This window comes from Trachypithecus francoisi, unplaced genomic scaffold (genome assembly GCF_009764315.1).
Source record: "Trachypithecus francoisi isolate TF-2019V2 unplaced genomic scaffold, Tfra_2.0 Lachesis_group8, whole genome shotgun sequence".
NCBI lineage: Eukaryota > Metazoa > Chordata > Mammalia > Primates > Cercopithecidae > Trachypithecus > Trachypithecus francoisi.
Window position 1 is genome coordinate 65,483,755 of NW_022681473.1, and position 20,503 is coordinate 65,504,257.

Here is a 20,503-nt window from a genome sequence, read left to right on the forward strand (position 1 = left end):
CAACAGTGTGCTATCGAAGAGATTGTTTGAGACTGCTACTTCATGAACAGCCTAAATGCTAGCAAAAAATCATATGTGTTTTCTGTGCTTGTAGGCATCTTCAGCAGGCAACAAGGCACCAGGGAAAGGGAATATGTTGAGCAACTTTTTTGGAAAAGCTGCTATGAGTAAGCATGTTCTTACCTTACTTTGACTAATGAATGAATGTTAATGTAATGACATATTATACTGGAAGTGAAAGTTACTTTGTTTAGTTTTTGCCTATCCAGCAGACTACCTGCATCTTAACATAAATTTACAGTGTACTGCCCAATATATTGATGAAAGTAACTCAGCTGGAACTTTACGGGTGAGTTAGGCTCAGTTGAGATCTCTTCGAGAGCAATTTATTATTCCTGGTTTAACTTCCCGCCTTGAAAAGATAATGAACTATTTCCTTCATAGGGCCCTTGAAAATGGGTGATTAAAATAAAAGGGAGGCTACCTGGCTACGCAGTATAGTGTTCAGGTTAATAACATGGATGCTAGAGTCAGTTTGCCTGGTGTGACCTTTATTTCTTCTATCTCTCAAGGGTCCACAAAAGCAAATATTTTGCCTTTCTTAGGTTATTTTTTGCAGATTACTTACAGTAATGAATTAGACTTCCAGTGTGAATTAGAAGGGCCTGAGTTGTAATGGACATTTAAAAATCTTTTTTTGAGAAAGCAAAAATCTTCTTTATTTTTAAAAAGATACTTAAGTAAGAATTCTTCCGTATGGAAAGAACCAGTAGTCACATATTTTCATACTTCTCATATCAAGTGTACATCCCCTGAGAGTATGTGGTAGAATACCAGGAAAAATGCAGGAGCCACAGGATAATTATGGCACACTTTCTTGGAGCATCAGTTTTACAAAGATTTTTCAAGGAGGCATTTTGTTACATGCCTGTGCAAGCAAAATTAGTCAGAATTCTGCCTTTCCATGATGGCTAAATTTTTTTTTCATATTCTGCTTATGTAAGCGTGACAGTTTTTGTGTTTGCTATAAAAGCTGTCAGAGAACATTTTTGTGTTCTTGCAGCTCAGAATGGGTAACTAGAAAAGTGAATGGAAAATGTGATACTTAAAGGTTTCTGGGAAGCATTGTTGTATTACTGCAGGCACAGTTGGTGCACAGGAAATGCTTCCTACTTCTATTAAAACAGGTCCCCGAACCACAGGCCACTGATGGGTAGCAGTCCGGGGCCTGTTGGGGACCAGTTTGCACAGGAGGTGAGCAGCAAATGAGCAAGCATTATTATGCCTGAACTCCACCTCCTGTCAGATCAGTGCTGGCATTAGATTCTTATAGGATTGCGAACCCTTTTGTGAACTGCACATGTGAGGGATCTAGGTTGCGGGCTCCTTGTGAGAATCTAATGCCTGATGATCTGAGGTGAAACAGTTTCATCCTGAAACCACCCCTACCCTGCTGCCCACCACCACCCCTGCCTGTGGAAAAATTGTCTACCATGAAACTGGTCCCTGGTGCCAAAAAGGTTGAGGACTGCTGTGTTAAAGCATCATGCTGTCACTGACCTGCCTAGCTGGTATGGGCCACTGTACCCAATCAGATCATGGTTTCTTGGCAACTTTGATGAGACCCATCTTTTTGTTGGTTGCTTTTTTTTTTTAATGCATTTGTAACCGTAAAAACCCAGTGAATTTTAAAATTCTTATTTTTAAAATACATAAAATATGTGATTGTGAATTGTTTAAAAAAGTCAAACTATACAGAAGTGTGCTTATTTAAGTCATGTGTTTAGTTAGCAAATAGATCAAGCACCTGCTATATGCTTGGCATTGTTATACACTGGTGATACAATAGAGAAAAAGACAAGGTCCCTGCCTCAAGTCCTTATACTCTACTGAGAGAGATGAACAAATAAATATGGAAAAAAAGCCAGGCATGGTGGTACATGCCTATAATCCCAGCTACTCGGGAGACCGAGGCAGGAGATTTGCTTGAGCCCATGAATTCAAATCCAGTCCAGCCAAAAATATAGCAAGACCCCATTCCTTAAAAAAAAAAAAAAAAGGAAAGAAAACATTCAAATAGTGGATGATTGTAATTGCTAGGTAGGAGTAATAAGGTGTTATAATGGCACATAATTCAGTGAGGGGGAAAACCTGGATAAAATAAAATACTATTAAATATTAATGTAAAAAAAAGAATTGCTTACAAAGTTAATTTATTTAACAGACATTTCTTCAAGGCTGAATGTTCAGAGTAAAATTAGGATTTTTTTATTGTATTTGACACATGACAAGATCATTACAATGAAAATGAAGCTTGAGAATTGGATGAAGAGAGTTCATTGTGGGGACTTGAACCGTGTAAACTTAATACTGGACAGTAACAAGTTGTTGGCAAGGATATGGAGAAATTGAACCCTCGTGCTCTGCTGTGGGGAATGTAAAATGATGTGTACTCACTTTGGAAAATGATGTGGCAGTACTTCTAAAAGTTAAACATAGAGCAGCAGTTCCTCTCCTAGATATCTACTCAAGGGAATTAAAACTGTATGTCCACACAAAAACTTGGACATAGATGTTCATAGCAGCATTCTTCATAATAGCCAAAAATTGAAACAGTCCAAAAGTCTGTCATCTGATGAATAGATAAACAAAGGTGGTATATCCAGACAATGAAATGTTATTCAGCTATAAAAAGTAATGAAGTATAATTAATAGCCTACCAACCAAAAAAAGTCCAGGACCAGATGGATTCACAGCTGAATTCTACCAGAGGTACAAGGAGGAGCTGGTACCATTCCTTCTGAAACTATTCCAATCAATAGAAAAAGAGGGAATCCTCCCTAACTCATTTTATGAGGCCAACATCATCTTGATACCAAGGCCTAGCAGAGACACAACAAAAAAAGAAAATTTTAGACCAATATCCCTGATGAACATCGATGCAAAAATCCTCAATAAAATACTGGCAAACCGGATTCAGCAGCACATCAAAAAGCTTATCCACCATGATCAAGTGGGCTTCATCCCTGGGATGCAAGGCTGGTTCAACATTCGCAAATCAATAAACGTAATCCAGCATATAAACAGAACCAAAGACAAGAACCACATGATTATCTCAATAGATGCAGAAAAGGCTTTTGACAAAATCAACAGCCCTTCATGCTAAAAATGCTCAATAAATTTGGTATTGATGGAACGTACCTCAAAATAATAAGAGCTATTTATGACATACCCACAGCTAATATCATACTGAATGGGCAAAAACTGGAAAAATTTCCTTTGAAAACTGGCACAAGACAGGGATGCCCTCTCTCACCACTCCTATTCAACGTAGTGTTGGAAGTTCTGGCTAGGGCAATCAGGCAAGAGAAAGAAATCAAGGGTATTCAGTTAGGAAAAGAAGAAGTCAAATTGTCCCTGTTTGCAGATGACATGATTGTATATTTAGAAAACCCCATTGTCTCAGCCCAAAATCTCCTTAAGTTGATAAGCAACTTCAGCAAAGTCTCAGGATACAAAATTAATGTGCAAAAATCACAAGCATTCTTATACACCAGTAACAGACAAACAGAGAGCCAAATCATGAATGAACTTCCATTCACAATTGCTTCAAAGAGAATCAAATACCTAGGAATCCAACTTACAAGGGATGGAAAGGACCTCTTCAAGGAGAACTACAAACCACTGCTCAGTGAAATCAAAGAGGACACAAACAAATGGAAGAACATACCATGCTCATGGATAGGAAGAATCAATATCCTGACAATGGCCATACTGCCCAGGGTTATTTATAGATTCAATGCCATCCCCGTCAAGCTACCAATGAGTTTCTTCACAGAATTGGAAAAAACTGCTTTAAAGTTCATATGGAACCAAAAAAGAGCCCGCATTGCCAAGACAATCCTAAGTCAAAAGGACAAAGCTGGAGGCGTCACGCTACCTGACTTCAAACTATACTACAAGGCTACAGTAACCAAAACAGCATGATACTGGTACCAAAACAGAGATATAGACCAATGGAACAGAACAGAGTCCTCAGAAATAATACCACACATCTACAGCCATCTGATCTTTGACAAACCTGAGAGAAACAAGAAATGGGGGAAGGATTCCCTATTTAATAAATGGTGCTGGGAAAATTGGCTAGCCATAAGTAGAAAGCTGAAACTGGATCCTTTCCTTACTCCTTATACGCAGATTAATTCAAGATGGATTAGAGACTTAAATGTTAGACCTAATACCATAAAAACCCTAGAAGAAAACCTAGGTAGTACCATTCAGGACATAGGCATGAGCAAGGACTTCATGTCTAAAACACCAAAAGCAACGGCAGCAAAAGCCAAAATTGACAAATGGGATCTAATTAAACTAAAGAGCTTCTGCACAGCAAAAGAAACTACCATCAGAGTGAACAGGCAACCTACAGAATGGGAGAAAATTTTTGCAATCTACTCATCTGACAAAGGGCTAATATCCAGAACCTACAAAGAACTCAAACAAATTTACAAGAAAAAATAACCCCATCAAAAAGTGGGCAAAGGATATGAACAGACATTTCTCAAAAGAAGACATTCATACAGCCAACAGACACATGAAAAAATGCTCATCATCACTGGCCATCAGAGAAATGCAAATCAAAACCACAATGAGATACCATCTCACACCAGTTAGAATGGCAATCATTCAAAAGTCAGGAAACAACAGGTGCTGGAGAGGATGTGGAGAATAGGAACACTTTAACACTGTTGGTGGGATTGTAAACTAGTTCAACCATTATGGAAAACAGTATGGCAATTCCTCAAGGATCTAGAACTAGATGTACCATATGACCCAGCCATCCCACTACTGGGTATATACCAAAGGATTATAAATCATGCTGCTATAAAGACACATGCACACGTATGTTTATTGCGGCACCATTCACAATAGCAAAGACTTGGAATCAACCCAAATGTCCATCTGTGACAGACTGGATTAAGAAAATGTGGCACATATACACCATGGAATACTATGCAGCCATAAAAAGGATGAGTTTGTGTCCTTTGTAGGGACATGGATGCAGCTGGAAACCATTATTCTTAGCAAACTATCACAAGAACAGAAAACCAAACAGCGCATGTTCTCACTCATAGGTGGGAACTGAACAATGAGATCACTTGGACTCGGGAAGGGAAACATCACACATGGGGGCCTATCATGGGGAGAGGGGAGGGGGGAGGGATTGCATTGGGAGTTATACCTGATGTAAATGACGAATTGATGGGTGCTGATGAGTTGATGGGTGCAGCACACCAACATGGCACAAGTATACATATGTAACAAACCTGCACGTTATGCACATGTACCCTAGAACTTAAAGTATAAAAAAAAAAAAAAGTAATGAAGTACAGATTGATATGTGATATACATGGATGAACCTTGAAATATTAAGTGAAATAAGCCAGATAGAAAAGATCATATATGATTTCATTTGTATGAAACATCCAGAATAGGCAAGTCTATAGAGACAGAAAGTAGGGGCCGGGCGTGGTGGCTCATGCCTGTAATCCCAGCACTTTGGGAGGCTGAGGCGGGCAGATCATGAGGTCAGGAGATCGAGACCATCCTGGTTAACACGGTGAAAATCCATCTCTACTAAAAAAATACAAAAAATTAGCCAGGCGTGGTGGCAGGCACCTGTAGTCTCAGCTACTCGGGAGGCTAAGGCAGGAGGATGGCGTGAACCCGGGAGACGGAGCTTGCAGTGAGCCAAGATCGCTGCACTGCACTCCAGCCTGGGCGACAGAGTGAGACTCTGTCTTAAAAAAAAAAAAAGGGAAAAGAAAGAGAAAGAGGAAGGAGAGGAGAGGAGAGGAAGTTTGGTTGTCAGGGACTGCACTGGGGTCGAGGAGGAATGCTAATGGGTTCAGGGTTTCTTTTTGGGGTGATGAAAATACTCTAAAATTGGACAGTTATGGTGGATATACAACTAAAACCCACTGCATGTAAAATGATGAGTTTTATGGTATGTGAATTATATCTCAATTTTTAAAAGTAATGCTTTGTATGTAATAAAATTCAGCATTGGTTACAAAATTTAAAGGTCATAATTGGTTATCTTTATTTGCTTGAAAAGGTTTCATGTTTTCTTGAGTATAAGAAGGAAATGCTTTTAATCAGCTAGAAAATAGGTGACTTGATCGTTCAGGTAACAAAATGTCATTAAATTTTCCTTAATAATCGCCTTAAATTGTTGCATTGAACTACCTCTTTACCAGTTAATTGGCTATTGGTAGCTGCATATATGTTTAAGTTGGAGTTCTCAAAATTCTGTGAAACCAAGACAGAGAGAAGAAACTCTGGATGCTGAATCTAATGTTTGATCAGTGGCATTTTAATTGAGATCAGTTTTCTGTAATTGGTAAACTCAATGCAATAGCCTCTCTTTCCTTAATCCATAAGGTAGGTAGGAAGTATTCGGAGGTTTTTTCTCCTAATGATGCCATTTTTAAAACAATTGCTATTAAAACAATATAATTTATGTGATAGATTGCAAAATTTGCATAAATTTTAAAGCTACACATGTGACTCCAGTGAACTGTATTTTTTGGATTGGCTGTTGACCCCTAGAGCCCTGGAGATGCATGTTTACTCTCTTACACAATTTGGGATATTTGAGAGGCACTGATACTTGAGAATAACAGTTGAAAATGCAAGAGTATGCCATCATTGGAAAGGTGGATTCCACCATTCGCATTTTCCATTCAAGTCTTCAGGAAAAAGAAAAGTGTAAATAGATTGCATTTTACACTTTGGTCCATCACCTACACCTTCAAATAATACACATTATTTATAAATTATTATACTAAGCTATGCATAATAGCCAAGACTATGATACCAGTTTTTTTCTACACTGTAGAAGGTTTAAGCTATTATAACAACATATAACCAAAACTACTTATTGAAGTGCCTCCAGCTATTGACAGCTTTCTAATAGTATTTTGTGACTTTACTTGTGAAAAGCTATCACTAAGTACAGTGTGAAGGCTAGATGACATGCTTCTATAGTTCCTCAGATGGCTAGGCCTTTTTGCATTTCTTAGTTCTCCCTGTTGCACAGTAGTCGTTCTTCAGCTCGGTGTAGGGAAAGGGTTAAGGACTTTGAGGAGTTAAACTGACTTCCGTTCAAATCCCAACGCTTACCTTTTCTGTCAGTGTTACCTTGGATAAATCATTTAACCAATACTGATCTCTTTTAATCCTTATAATAATCTTGTAAATATTATCTCAGGTGTAGAAAAGACTGACTTTTAGATAAAATAACTTGCCCAGAGTGAAGCGGGATTTGAATCAAACTTCCTTGAATCCAAAATGTCTTTAAATTTTATCATTAAGGTAGTAGTGAGATATTAAGGGTATCCAGGCATTAAAAGATAGAATATATAGAAAGTAAAGGTCTTGGCTACAAATCGTTGTCACCATTTGTAAACTGTGTATTGTTGGGAAACATCTTGTAATCCTTCTGATTATTGATTTTCCTCATCTGAAAATGAAAAGGATGATACCTCATAAAGTTGTATGTGTTTTTTCTAAGCCTTGCTTTTACTATCATTTAGCCTGGGGGCTGTGATACAATGAGGGATTAGCAGGAGGCAGAAATGAAAAGTTACAGTTAGAGTGGTAGTTGGAAAGGAGGAATGTTTTCTAAATAGTCCATGAGCTCCTTTTTGACCCTGCTCCTAACATATTACCTGGCACATGGTAGACTGTCAAAAGAATGATGTATTAATATTGCATGATGGGGTCATATGTCGTCTGCTATACTCTATTTATAGATAAACTTAAAGTCAATTTGGACTCAGAACAAGCAGTGAAAGAAGAAAAAATAGTGGAGCAGCCTACAGTATCTGTCACTGAACCAAAGCTGGCAACTCCTGCAGGCCTGAAAAAATCCAGCAAAAAAGCAGAGCCTGTTAAGGTGCTGCAGAAGGAAAAAAAAAGGTAGGAAAATGTTGTTGCTTGTTGGGGAAGAGTCTCTACTAGGGGTGAAAAGGTCTCTTTGGGCTTGACAGCAGGCAGTTTTCAGTTAAGTACTAAATCCCACTTAATGCCTTAGGGATACAACTATACAACCGAAATGGAAAGAGAAGCCCACTAGCTTATCTAGTGGAGTAGAACTGTGGAATCAGCCAGTTTGGATGATTTAAGGACTAAAGTCATTTTTTTGGCCTTATTGATCTAAATTGATTGTTAGTTTTTGTTTCAAATTTGTGGACATGGCATAAGTGTGTCTAATTGTGTGTGTGTGTGTGTTTCACTTCAATTTGCCAAATGAAGGGTTACTGTTTCCAGTCAAATTTAAGAGAAAAAGTTCTTTGTTTTCTTTTTGTATCAATGAGTTTATTTTTCAAGTGGTAAAATGTAATTAGAAAAGAAAATAAAAAGCACATAAGCTATTAAAACTAGATCCAGGAATTGGAGACACTACCTCATAGTTGGTAGAATTAATCTGTTGAAAGAAATTCTAAAGGACACTGTCAACCCTGATAGGCCTAGAAAGACAACTTTTGTGGCAAGGTTGGGATTACTCTCGTTGAAAACATCAACAAAATGGTGAAATTTTAGAGGGTTAAAGCTCTGTCCAGTGGGCCTCACCTCCTAGGAACATATGACCTGAATGGATAAAAATGTCCCCAGCCATGGGTACATCACTCACTGTTGATGCTTATTGCCAGGAATGCATTCAATATTTCACTACTAAATGTGATGTTAAATGTAGATTTTTAATAGATTCCCTTAACCAGATTGAGGAAGTTGTTTTCTGTTCCAAGGTTGCTAAGAGGTTTTATTATGAGTGGTTATTGAATTTTGACAGATGCTTTTTTGAATGTATTGGATGCTCAGATGGTGTTTTTATTAATGTGGTGGAATTAGGCCAACCTTGTGTTCTTGGGATAGACTCCACTTAGTTATGATGTATTATCCCTTTTTATATATTGCTGGATTAAATTTGTTAATATTACACTAAGCATTTGTTGCCTGTGTTTATGAGGGCTGTGGTCAGTTACTTTCTTTTCTGGTAATGTCTTTATCAAGTTGCTGTGTCAAGATTGTGCTGACTTCATAAGATTAGTCATGCACTGCATAACAATGTTTGGGTCAACAATGGGCCACATATATGACAGTGGTCCCATAAGATTATAATGGAGCTGAAAAATTCCTATCGCCTAATGACATCATAGCTGTCATGACATGGTAGTACAATACTTTCCTCACGTGTTTGTGATGATGCTGGTATAAACATACCTACTGTGCTGCCAGTCATGTGAAAGTATAGCATATATATTAATAGTTATGTATACATAATACTTGATAATAAAAATGACTGGGCTACTATAATTACTGCACTATACTTTTTATCATTTTAGAGGACAGTAGTCTTTCTACTTATAAAAAAAGTTGACTGTAAAATAGCCTCAGGCAGTTGTTAGGAGATATTCCAAAGGAAGGCATTGTTATCATTAGAGATGACAGCTTCATATGTGTTACTGCCCCTGAAGAAGACCTTCCAGTGGGACAAGATGTGGAGGTGGAAGACAATGATTCTGACCCTGTGTAGGCTGAGGCTAACGTGTGTTTGGGTCTTAGCTTTCAACAAAAAAAGTTTAAAAAGTAAATACAAAATTTTTAAAACAGAGAAAAGCCTATAGAATAGGGATATAAAGAAAATATTTTTGTACAGCTGTACAATTTTTTGTGTTTTAAGCTGTTATTACAAAAGAGCCAAAACGTTATAAAATTGAAAATAAAGTTACAGTAAGCTGTTTATTATTGAAGAAAGAAAAACATTTTAAAATAAATGTAGTATTCCCTGAGTATCTAGTGTTGATAAAGTCTACAGTAGTGTATAGTAACATCCTGTGACCTTCACATTCACTCACTACTCACTCACTGACTCAGCCAGAGCAACTTTCAGTGCTGAAAGCCCCATTCATGGCAAGTGCCCTATGCATGTGTACCATTTTAAATCTTTTTTATACAGTATTTTTACTATCTTTTCTCTTTTTAGATGTTTAAATACACAAATACCGTTGTGTTACAGTTGCCTACAGTATTGAGTACAGTAATAATGATGTACAGGTTTGTAGCCTAGGAGCAGTAGACTAGACCATCTAGGTTTGTGTGAGTACACTCTACAACATTCACACAGTGAAATCACCTAGCAATGCATTGCTCAAAATGTGTCCGTCATTAAGTGATCCATGACCGCAGTTGGGAGAAGTTTCCTCTGTTTTCTGAAGGAGTTTATATATACGTACATATTTTTCAAATGTTTAATAAAATTTACCAGTGAATCCAGGGCTGGATTTTATTTGTGGCAAAGATTTTTATTGTGAATTTGATTTAACTAGAGCTGTTCAAATTCTCTAGTTCTTTTGGATCAGTTTTGACTGAGTTGTGCTTTTAAAACTCAAAGTTTGATCTAAATTGCTGAGTTTATTGGCATAAACCTGTTCATTATATAACCTTATTCTTCGAGTTTGCAGAACCTGTACTCCATACAGATTTCTTCACTGTTTCATTCCTGATTGGTAATTTATATTTTTCTGTTTTCAAAATGGGTTTTATAAAAAGCTTATTAATTTTATTAATCTCTTTCCCACAAATAACAACGTTGGCTTTGTTAATTTTCTTTTTTTTATCTCATTGATTTCTGTTCTTATCTTTATTGTTTCCTTTTACTTTGGGTTTAATTGTTCTTTTTCTAGTTCAAGGTAGAAAGGAAAGTTGGTATTTAAAGTTATATAAGACATAAGGTACTTGATGGCAAAGATTATGTCTTGTATATATTTGTGTCTCTAACATTTAGTAGGCCTTTGATAAATTAGTTGTTGGTTGCATGAGGAGTGTGATGGAGTATCCATTCATCCTGAGGAGCTAAATAATGTCACGGCAGAGTCTAGGTTTTTTTTTTTATTATTATTATGTCATTAGAATCACCTTAAAAGGATATCTCTGCCTTTGCTCATATTGTTCTTTCTCTTTAAAATATGTTTCCCCTTTCTACATGATGAACTTCTACTTAGCTTTTAAGTTTTCCAAATATGAATTATATTCCATAACATTTTATTTGTCCAGTTAAATCTACCACATTGCCTTATAGCCAGTGGTGCTTGCCAGAGCTTCTTGAAAACAGTATTTTCTTCTGTATCATTGTATTCTCAGTGGCCAGGAAAGAGCCTTGTATGTATGTAGTAGCTGCTTATTTAATGCTTGTTGGATAATTGAAAGTCCTATCAGGGAATTAAGGAATTTGGAGAGATTTTTGATAACCTGGTTGTAGCTTCCAGCAGTTTCTAGAAAACTCTAGAAATTTTTTATTCAAGTCACCTCATAAAGTGACCTAGTTATGGTCAGTTAGCAGAGTATCCTTAACAAGAGTCCTTGTTGGACTATTTGGCTGTCCTTTTCTACCCTCTGGAGTTAAGACCACGAGTTATAAAGCAAAACCCATAAGAGTATGTGAATACTTACATTTTTGTTATGTGTAACAAGCTTAATTTATTTCTGGATGACAACAGGGGGAAGCGAGTAGCGTTATCTGATGATGAGACAAAGGAAACTGAAAACATGAAGAAAAAAAGGAGAAGAATCAAACTTCCTGAATCTGATAGCAGTGAAGATGAAGGTGGGCATTACCAGTCATTTTTGGTTAGGGAGATCAATTCTACTTTTAATGTTCAAGGAGCTAAAAAAGTAATGGATTAAGGATCACAATAAGAGTAGTAATTCTAGCATTGAGAGACACCATAGCACCTCTTTCTGTTTGAAATTTGCGTTAGCCTTTGGACTAGAACCATGATCTTTTGTCAATTTGTCAAAATAACACAGGGAAAGAGGATAAGAATTATTATTGTACACACTATCTAAGACTTTTCTTTTCTTTTCTTTTTTTTTTTTCTTTTAAGGGGAGGATATTCCTTTGGCTACCTTCATGTGAGTCTTTTAAGAATTGTGACATTCTAGGCAGCCAGGATATTATTGGTGGTGGTCCACACAGGTAAAACTAGGGTTAACTGGAACAACCTGCAGTGTCATTGTTGGAAGGGAATGACACTGTGGACCCTTCTAGTTTTAGGCTGTGGGCAGTGTAAGATAAGCAAACCTCATAAGGGCAAGAGTCTTACCAGGAACATTAATATGCTTTTTAAAAAATATCAAGTATTTTGAAGAGCCAAGATCTTGCCCCAAATTGTATAAAGTATATAGAAAACGAAGGAGGGTAAAAAGAAAGTTAAATGGGTTGAACTGATATGCTGGTGGATGACTGTACCTTGAAAAGCCCACTTTGAGACACAGTGGTGAAAAGTCTGAACTGCTCTAATCAATTGTCCATGAATTCATGGCATAATGGGTATAAAACATTTTAGGTAATGAGGGGAAATCTAGTCTAAAGTATTTCAGCATCACATGAAGATATAGAGACAAACACAAACAGATACTAAAAGGGAGAGTAAAGAATAATAATGAATGCAAAAAAGGAACCTGCTGTGCTATCAATGGACAAAATGAAACTTGTAAGATTCTACTTTTTCTAGAAACTAAGAGGAATTGAAAATGCTAAGAGAGGCTTCTGAAAAAAGGATATCAGTTCAACTATACAAGTGAGTGAAAAAAAAAAAATTATATATATGGATGACAGTAATGCAAAAAAATGAACAGACCCAAGAAATAATAGCAGAAAGTTGAGTCTGTGATAGAGATGTAGCATCTTTTACACTTCTGTGGATTTAGATTCTACCATTCATGCTATGTGTTTAGAATTACAGCCGTTGATATGCTGTGAGAGGTACAATGTCCTTCCGTGGTTTATAGTGGCCCTTCAGAATGGGTAGGATAAGACACATGAGCATCCCAGAGAGGCAAATGCTATATTTTCATTCCATTGTCGTTTATCAAAATGCTTTGGCCAAGGCTGCAGAAAGGAACAACTCCATGTAGACACATGGGAAAATAATTAGGAAGTAAATGTAGGAATAGGTGCTAATTGGAACAGTCTTCCCTATTTCCAATAAGTAAAAGACCTTGGGAAGATTTTGGAAAGGTCTTTGAAGCCATCGACCTAATGTACATTAAAAAGGTAAATTAGATACTCTACTATTAGTGAAGGAGTCAGTTCTAAGTTAAGGAATTACTATGGTTGGTTGAGCACTCATTATATCATTCTGAAATATTCCCTGTAGTTCTGATCTGTAGCCTACAAAAATAATACTGTTGGGTGATTAGAAATATAAGTGGGGTTATTTAGTTTTGAAAGGTATGTGAACAAATGCGATAGAGGTGCACAGCCTATAATAACAGATGATATAGAGCAGAAGCTCTTAGATTTTTTTCCTTTGGCAAAGATAATTTTTGGCATCTGACTAAATTTATAAACCTCTGCCATTTTATTCTTAAATTTCATCTTTGTCTCAAAGCCAGTGGGATTTTATTTTAAACCCTTACACAGTCTCTAACTTATTATTGCTTTATTTCTGTTACACTGAGTATGTCATATAGTTCAATATGCTGTCTTCAGCCAGAAGTTAGAAAAGAAACAGCAGGAGTAGAGAAAATACAAGAACTTTGGAGTCAGGCAGACCTGGGTTTAAATTTTACCTTGACCATTTATTGTGTGACTTTAAGCAGGTTAGTTAACTTGTTTAATTCCTTGTTTTTGCATCTCTAAAATGGAGATTTTTATCACAAATGGTACAGGCTTTTTATGAACATGAAATAAGATGATGTGTCAGAAGTGCCAAGACAGTGCTTGGTACATGGTTTTCTTTTGTTTTGTCTTTTCTTTTCTTCTTTTTTTTGAGACAGTGTCTACCTCTGTTGCCCAGGCTGGAGTGCCGTGGCGTGATCTCCGCTCGTTGCAAGCTCTGCCTCCCGGGTTCAACCTGTTCTCTGCCTCAGCCTCCCAAGTAGCTGGGATTACAGGCGCCCACCACCACGCCCAGCTAATTTGTGTATTTTTAGTAGAGATGGGGTGTCACCATGTTGGCCACGCTGGTCTTGAACTCCTGACCCTTTGATCCACCCGCCTTGGCCTCCCAAAGTGCTGGGATTACAGGCGTGAGCCACTGCACCTGGCCTGTTTTTTCTTTTACCTGTGTCTGGAAACAAGTTCAGTTAGTTTTCTTATTACTCACTCTACTCTTCCTGCTGAGGTGCCCATACTTGCAAGTACCTTCAGTTTTTTCAGAGAATTCCCTTCCACTTCTGTTTGTAACTCTCTACCCAAGGGACTGTTCCTTTCTCTTTTACCCCGCAGGGCATATGCACCTTGAGTAGTTCTACATACTCTCTTTGTAAAGCAAAAAACAAAAGGCCAGACCCAGAAAGAAATAACATTAAGAATAACATCTACATTGCTAGGAAGAAATGTAGTTTTAACTCATAAATATTTTAAGTCTTTGCTAATATTTTCAGTCCTTGCAAGGTGCTTATGGAGAATGTTAAGCAAATGATCCCCATTTTTAGGTAAAGATAGGTATTTTTTAAAAATACTGAGTCCTAGGAAGCTGTGAATGGTTTCCGGGAATTCTAATTACCTGTCCCTGCCAGAGAACTCTTTGACATACTGGATCTCTGAAATTAGTTTCATTGCAGTTTTTATTCTGTCCCAACAAAGGTTGCTTTCCTGGAATAAGTGATACTTCATTGCTTACCTTTCACTTGAAGAGTTGCAGATTGGCTACAAATCTGTTTAAAATACACCAGAGCATAGAACATTCTTTATGTCTATGTCAGTAAAAATGTATTGAGTGGGGATGTTTGGCTTGGTAAAGACTAAGGCAGACAGACATATTCTGCATGAATGGCGGCAAGTTTAAACAAAGTAGTAGATATTTACAATTTTAAAAGTCAGATAAAAATAGAAGTTTTATAATAGATAATAATCTCTACTCTCTGATTCATCTAATTTGACTGATGCCTCTTTTGTCAACTTTCTCCCATCTGCCTTCCATCTTCCAGGGATTTGTTGAAATTTCTTAATCATTAAGGGCTCTTGACTCCTCTTCTATTCTCTTCTCTGTTTGGGGGAGTCATAATGTTTTGCTTGTTTATTATCACAGTGTTTCTCTCAGGGAGTGTGTGGAAGGGAGAGAGAGATATATGTTGTCTTCCTTGACCTGGGTTCCTCATTCCAAATTTAGTTCAGAAAGTGGTGGTTTTCCTTTATGTAAATAAATACACACACACACACACACACACACAGTTACTCTGTGTTTATGCCAGGGAAATCGTGGTGTCTCTGCCTTTTTGGAGCTTAGAGTCTAGATTGGGGATCTAGATAAACATTTGCATACAGTGCTGTGAAGGGTTCTTAGAGGGTGTCACTAGGATTGTTTTCTTTGATTAAGTCAACTGGTTTCAGAAGTGGAAATAAGAATGCCTAAGTTTATTACTGTGAGTCTCAAAATTCCTTTGGCTTCCTCATTGCCTAAACTTTCCTCCTCGCATTATAACACATCTACCATTATAGCCCAGCTTTCTTCATAGCTGTTCCTTCAGAACAATGGAGACTTGCTTCTGGGGTTTGACTTTTCTCTTGCCTGAGTTCCCATCATGTTCTAGCCTCCCAGAGCTGTGCTGATAGCTGGACTGCTTTCCTTTTATGTTTCTCTCTCTTGTTTCCCACAGCTTATAAAGTTTTTGGGGCCCATTTTATACTTAAAGTGTGTAATTTATTGTTCATTCTGGCTCTTGTTCTGTTTCACCTCTTTAGGTCATTTGGCCTTGAACTCTCTTCACTGTCATAATTTTTAACACTGACCTATTCAGTTGGGAGAATTTCAGATCCAAGACTTGTGTTAAAAATTTGAATACAGCCAGGAGATTCAGGGAGCAGGTGAGGCTAAGTCGCTACCCAGTCCCCTGACCAGCACTTTCTTTGTGGTGATTGAGTAATAGGTCAGTTGAGGATTTTTGCTTCCCCTCTCATGGGCCGTTTACTAAGACCACCAATTCTGCAATTGTTGAGAAATCATGGGATCCCTCTGGTGGTGCTCATTTCTTGGGTGATGCCACTTCCACAGCAGTATTTTTTCCCTAAAAGTATGCTTTCCTGTTAACCTTAGTGTAGCACAACAAGCCTTATCAATGGAGCAGTCACTAGAAATATGCAAAATATTAATCAGGTCCTAGTTGTTAGAGCTTAAATAATGATAATCATTTAAAAGATGACTTCACCCACCTCCAAGTTTATACTCTTAACATCAGCTGGAGATTTTCAGTCTAACAAACATCTCAGGTGATGAAAAGCCTTAGGTCACAGTGAAAGACTCTGGCATAGAACATTCGTTATAACCTGAGGGATTGTCTCCACATAGATCTTGAGAGATAATGTCTTGTCCTCAATGGTAAAGTGGCATGGTATAGTTGGAATAGCAAGGCTGTAGAATTGGATTGACTTAGGCTTAAAACCTTCTGTCTCAGTTATAAGCTGTGTGACCTTGGCAAGTTTCGGAACCCCTCTGAACCTCTATTTACTGTAATGTGCAAATAAGAAAATCTGTCTCAGAGTTGTTGTAAAAATAAAGTGAAATACATGGCATATGGAAGGCGATGAGTGGATATTTACAAACCAACTTCATAACCTGACTTAGCTATAAAAGAAAACATTTAGCTAAGATACTTCTGGCTGTAATAATTCTTGATTCTCTGATTTTATTTGTATAAAATTAATAAAATATATATTTTAAAGATAACTATATAACTGCAAAGTTCTTGGTTACCATGAATTACTGCTTGCTAATTACCCTTTGCTGGACATGTCCATTTAGAGAACCAGTGGAGAAGGCATTATACCAGATAGTGCTTGTAGTTCTCTGATCTGAGTCTGTTTCATTATTTCAGTCTTCCCAGACTCTCCTGGGGCTTATGAAGCTGAGTCACCATCCCCACCTCCTCCTCCGTCTCCACCTCTTGAACCAGTGCCAAAGACTGAGCCTGAACCTCCTGTCAAGGTAAAATTATACTGGGATTCTTGCATATCCATGTATCCTTTATGTCTTAAGGACCTACCACCACTTTGCTAAATCAGTTCCCTTGCTGTATACTTCACAAATGCCAGTAGATGGCTCTTGTCTCATTCTGCTCTCCTACAGGTTGTACAGAATGGGTATTCCTCCATTCTCACCTGAAGGGAGATTTCGCTAGCGGGTATAGTCTCAAGAACGTTGCAGAGGTGGAACCTGGGAGCTGTTCTGTATTCATGACCTTCGGCATCTCTGCTGTGCTGTACACCTCCTGTTAGAGTGGTGCAAAAAGAGATCCCTCTGCATCAGAGCAACATGTGAAAGACAGGGGAACAAACAACTTAAACACATTTGCTGCCCTTCAGAAGCAATTCTGGAAAAGGGCTGGATGGGAAAACTGTCAGCCAAAGGGGAAATACAGCTTGGAACGCTCTTCAGCTGCATCTTTTTTACATCTATTAGTGTAGATAATGAAGAGTTGAAAAAATAGTTGCTGACAGTTTTTTTTTTCCTTTGTGGCTGTTAGTTTTTCTTAATTCATTGTGTCAAGACCATCATTTAAATCTTACACTGATTTCCTCATTAGCTGAAGCGAAAATGGGATGAAAGAGACCAGTGGAGATAAAAGGAAGTTGGTATTAGTAATACCTATTTGAGACTAAATTAGATAGGTGTAATGTTGAAGTGTCAAGGCCGGCCAGGCATGTTGGCTCACACCTGTAATCCCAGCACTTTGGAAGGCTGAGGTGGGCAGAACGCCTGAGTCCGGGAGTTTGAGACCTGGGCAACACAGGGAGACCTTGTCTCTACTTTAAAAATATCTGGGCATGGTGGCACATGCTTTTTAGTTTCAGCTACTTGGGAGGCTGAGGCGGGATGATCATTTGAGCCCAGGAGTTGGACTACTGCCGTGAGTTATGATTGCACTTCTGCACTCCAGCCTGGGCAACAGAGCAAGACCTTGTCTCTAAAAAACAAACCAAAAAAAAAAAAAAACAAGAAATGTGAAGGCTGACATAGCAAGTATCTACAGCAAGGGCATATGCCACAGAAACCCCTGTTGTGGTTTAGGGGCCTTCCCTGTGTGCTCCCATAATATCTGCCTCAGCCCTCCATGGAAGCCCTCACCACACTGTATTGCAGTGGTCTGCTTTCCTTATCTGTCTCCTCCACTAAGGTCCTTATCCTACTTGTTAACCATGTCGCCTGCACTACCCAGCAAAAACTTATTGACCGAATGAACAGAACACAGTTCTTTCTTCAGCATGCTACTTTCCTTCTTATGAACAATGAAATATCAAGCCTGTGTATATAGTGAGCGTAACTTGTCTATGTGATGGGGTTGGTTCTCTAAAACTAATGTAGAGTTTCTCTTTCAACTTTTTATCATAATGGAGTATTGGAGAATGATTAGTATAGATTTAAAAGCTTTTGTTATTTTTCTGTATAATTGATCAGCTTAACATTGTATCCTCTGATCTCTTAGAGCTCAAGTGGAGAAAACAAAAGAAAACGAAAACGCGTACTAAAATCTAAAACTTACGTGGATGAGGAAGGCTGCATAGGTAAGGCAAATATTTGGCTCCAAATCCGGAGAGAGTCTCTTATTACCGTAGAGGCACCGTAATCCCTTTTAGAACAGGTACATCTCAAACTTTAATTTACATATGAATCATCCCCAAGTGCTACCGATGCTGTTTGTCTATGGCATACACTTTGTGTAGCAGAGTGTAAGTCAGAACACCTAGGTTCTTGTTTAGGTCATACACTATAAAAATAAGCACTGAGATGTTGGCTAAAAGTTATGTTGTCTCTGGTGAAGAGTTTCTTATCTGTGGAATAACCATTTTGCCTAAATGTGTGGTTGTTACGAAGATTCAGGTGGCATAAATGTGTCTAAAAACAAGATGGAAACCACAGTATGGGCTTAGGATGTTATCATAGACACTGAGAAGCATTTTTTTTTTTCCTAGAATATTTGTTTTTATAAATTTGAACAGTGGAAAAGAAGCTACAGATGATTAGGCTGTATCAAGAGTCATTTTTGGTATTTGGTTCCATTTGTTCTTCAGAAGGGAATGACTCATCCAGATTGCTTCCTTTATGTTTCCTATTTGTAAGCCATGTTAGGTAAAAGCATGTGCTTGTTATGAAGGCCTAGGGAGGAATTAGAGTTCAGGCTTTGAGTCATTGGCTGGTTCTTCAGCCATGTTTTAGCTTCTTCTGCCCTTTCCATAATCAAACCAGACTTCTGTGGAGCTTTTAAGATTTAGCAATTGAGGTTTGATGGGATGCTCATATCCTGGTACTATATTTTTGTGTCTGAAAAGAGTTGTGGGTTTAGGCTTTTACCTTTATTAGTTGGATAGCCCGTGGTTGTCATTTTTGCCTTTTGTGGCACCTGCCACAGCTTGGATCTTCAGAGAAGGTTATTTTTCCTGTTCTTGATTTTTTTTTTTTCTTCTAGTTCAAACTTGTTTTTAAAAGATTGGCTCTGAAGAATCAACCTTTCCTGGTTCTTAAAACTAGTGAGGACATTTTGTCATCTGTGTTCCCTGTCCCACTGTTCCCAACCTCCCAGTCCTCTGAAAAGGCCTCTGCCATTTTAATTGTAGCATGCAATTGGGGAGTAAAATTCTTTACATGTGGAAATTCTGTCTTTTCAGTGCCAATTTCTTGTGAACCTGTGAATTCTGGACTTTGAATGGTTTTTTTTTTTTTTTTTTTTTTTTTTTTTGGCTTTCAGTCTTTTAATAGTTGCCATTTTCAAGCCTCTTGGTTTGGCCATGGGTGATAATGTATGTATTTACTGTTGACTTTCTTAATTCAACAGTATATTTTTTAAATTTAGGAGGACAAAAGCATTGGTGCCAGTTTTTTCCTCCTCTTTCTGCCCCAAAGAAAAAAGTCAAATGTCTTTGTGAGAGTTCATTGGGAATTTGTGGGTAATTATTTATTGCTTTGTTTAAAACATAGTACTCGAGTTTTGGCCAGGTGTGTGATGTGGACTTTTTTGCACTCCTGTCTCCAGACAGGACTGTTAAGAGCCTTGGATGCAACAGTGAAAACTGTGCTCACATTGCACTTTTTTTTTTTTTTTAAGGTTTTTGTCCAAGCTCAACCTAATGAATCTTGGCTTTGGTTACCAACAAAGGAGTTCTGCTTTCCTCTCTCTGCTCAGACTGTTCCAAATGTACCAGCATAGGGGGTTTGCCCTGTTCTGTGCTGAATCAGATTTGTTCTGTGGGTTTAGAAAACTCATCTTTCCCTCTTTGTGAGTTTGCAGCAGAAACTGGGGAGTTGGGTCCCTGAGATAAGTGTGGAGTAGACTCCTGGACAAGGGGATGGGTTTCTAAGAGCAAAGCAGTTAAGTGGAAAAGAAATCTGATGTTACCCACAAAAACCAGGTTTGTTTGCTTTTTTTTTTAATGGCAACCCACTAAAGTGGCATGTTGTTCAGCTAAAACAAAGGCCCCATATTTTTAATGGAGGCGTCC

At 37.9% G+C, this 20,503-nt stretch overlaps 1 protein-coding gene across 3 annotated transcripts in view; it reads left to right on the forward strand.

Moving 5' to 3' along the window:
- The window catches only part of POLD3 (DNA polymerase delta 3, accessory subunit), a 55,980-nt gene that overhangs the window by 30,329 nt on the left and 5,148 nt on the right, over positions 1 to 20,503 (forward strand). For all 3 annotated transcript variants that reach the window (XM_033204078.1, XM_033204080.1, XM_033204079.1), the window contains exons 7-11: positions 95 to 167; positions 7,815 to 7,980; positions 11,562 to 11,668; positions 16,885 to 16,994; positions 18,493 to 18,571. In XM_033204078.1, coding sequence (XP_033059969.1) covers positions 95 to 167; positions 7,815 to 7,980; positions 11,562 to 11,668; positions 16,885 to 16,994; positions 18,493 to 18,571 — 535 coding nt within the window. The remainder of the gene's footprint in view (positions 1 to 94; positions 168 to 7,814; positions 7,981 to 11,561; positions 11,669 to 16,884; positions 16,995 to 18,492; positions 18,572 to 20,503) is intronic.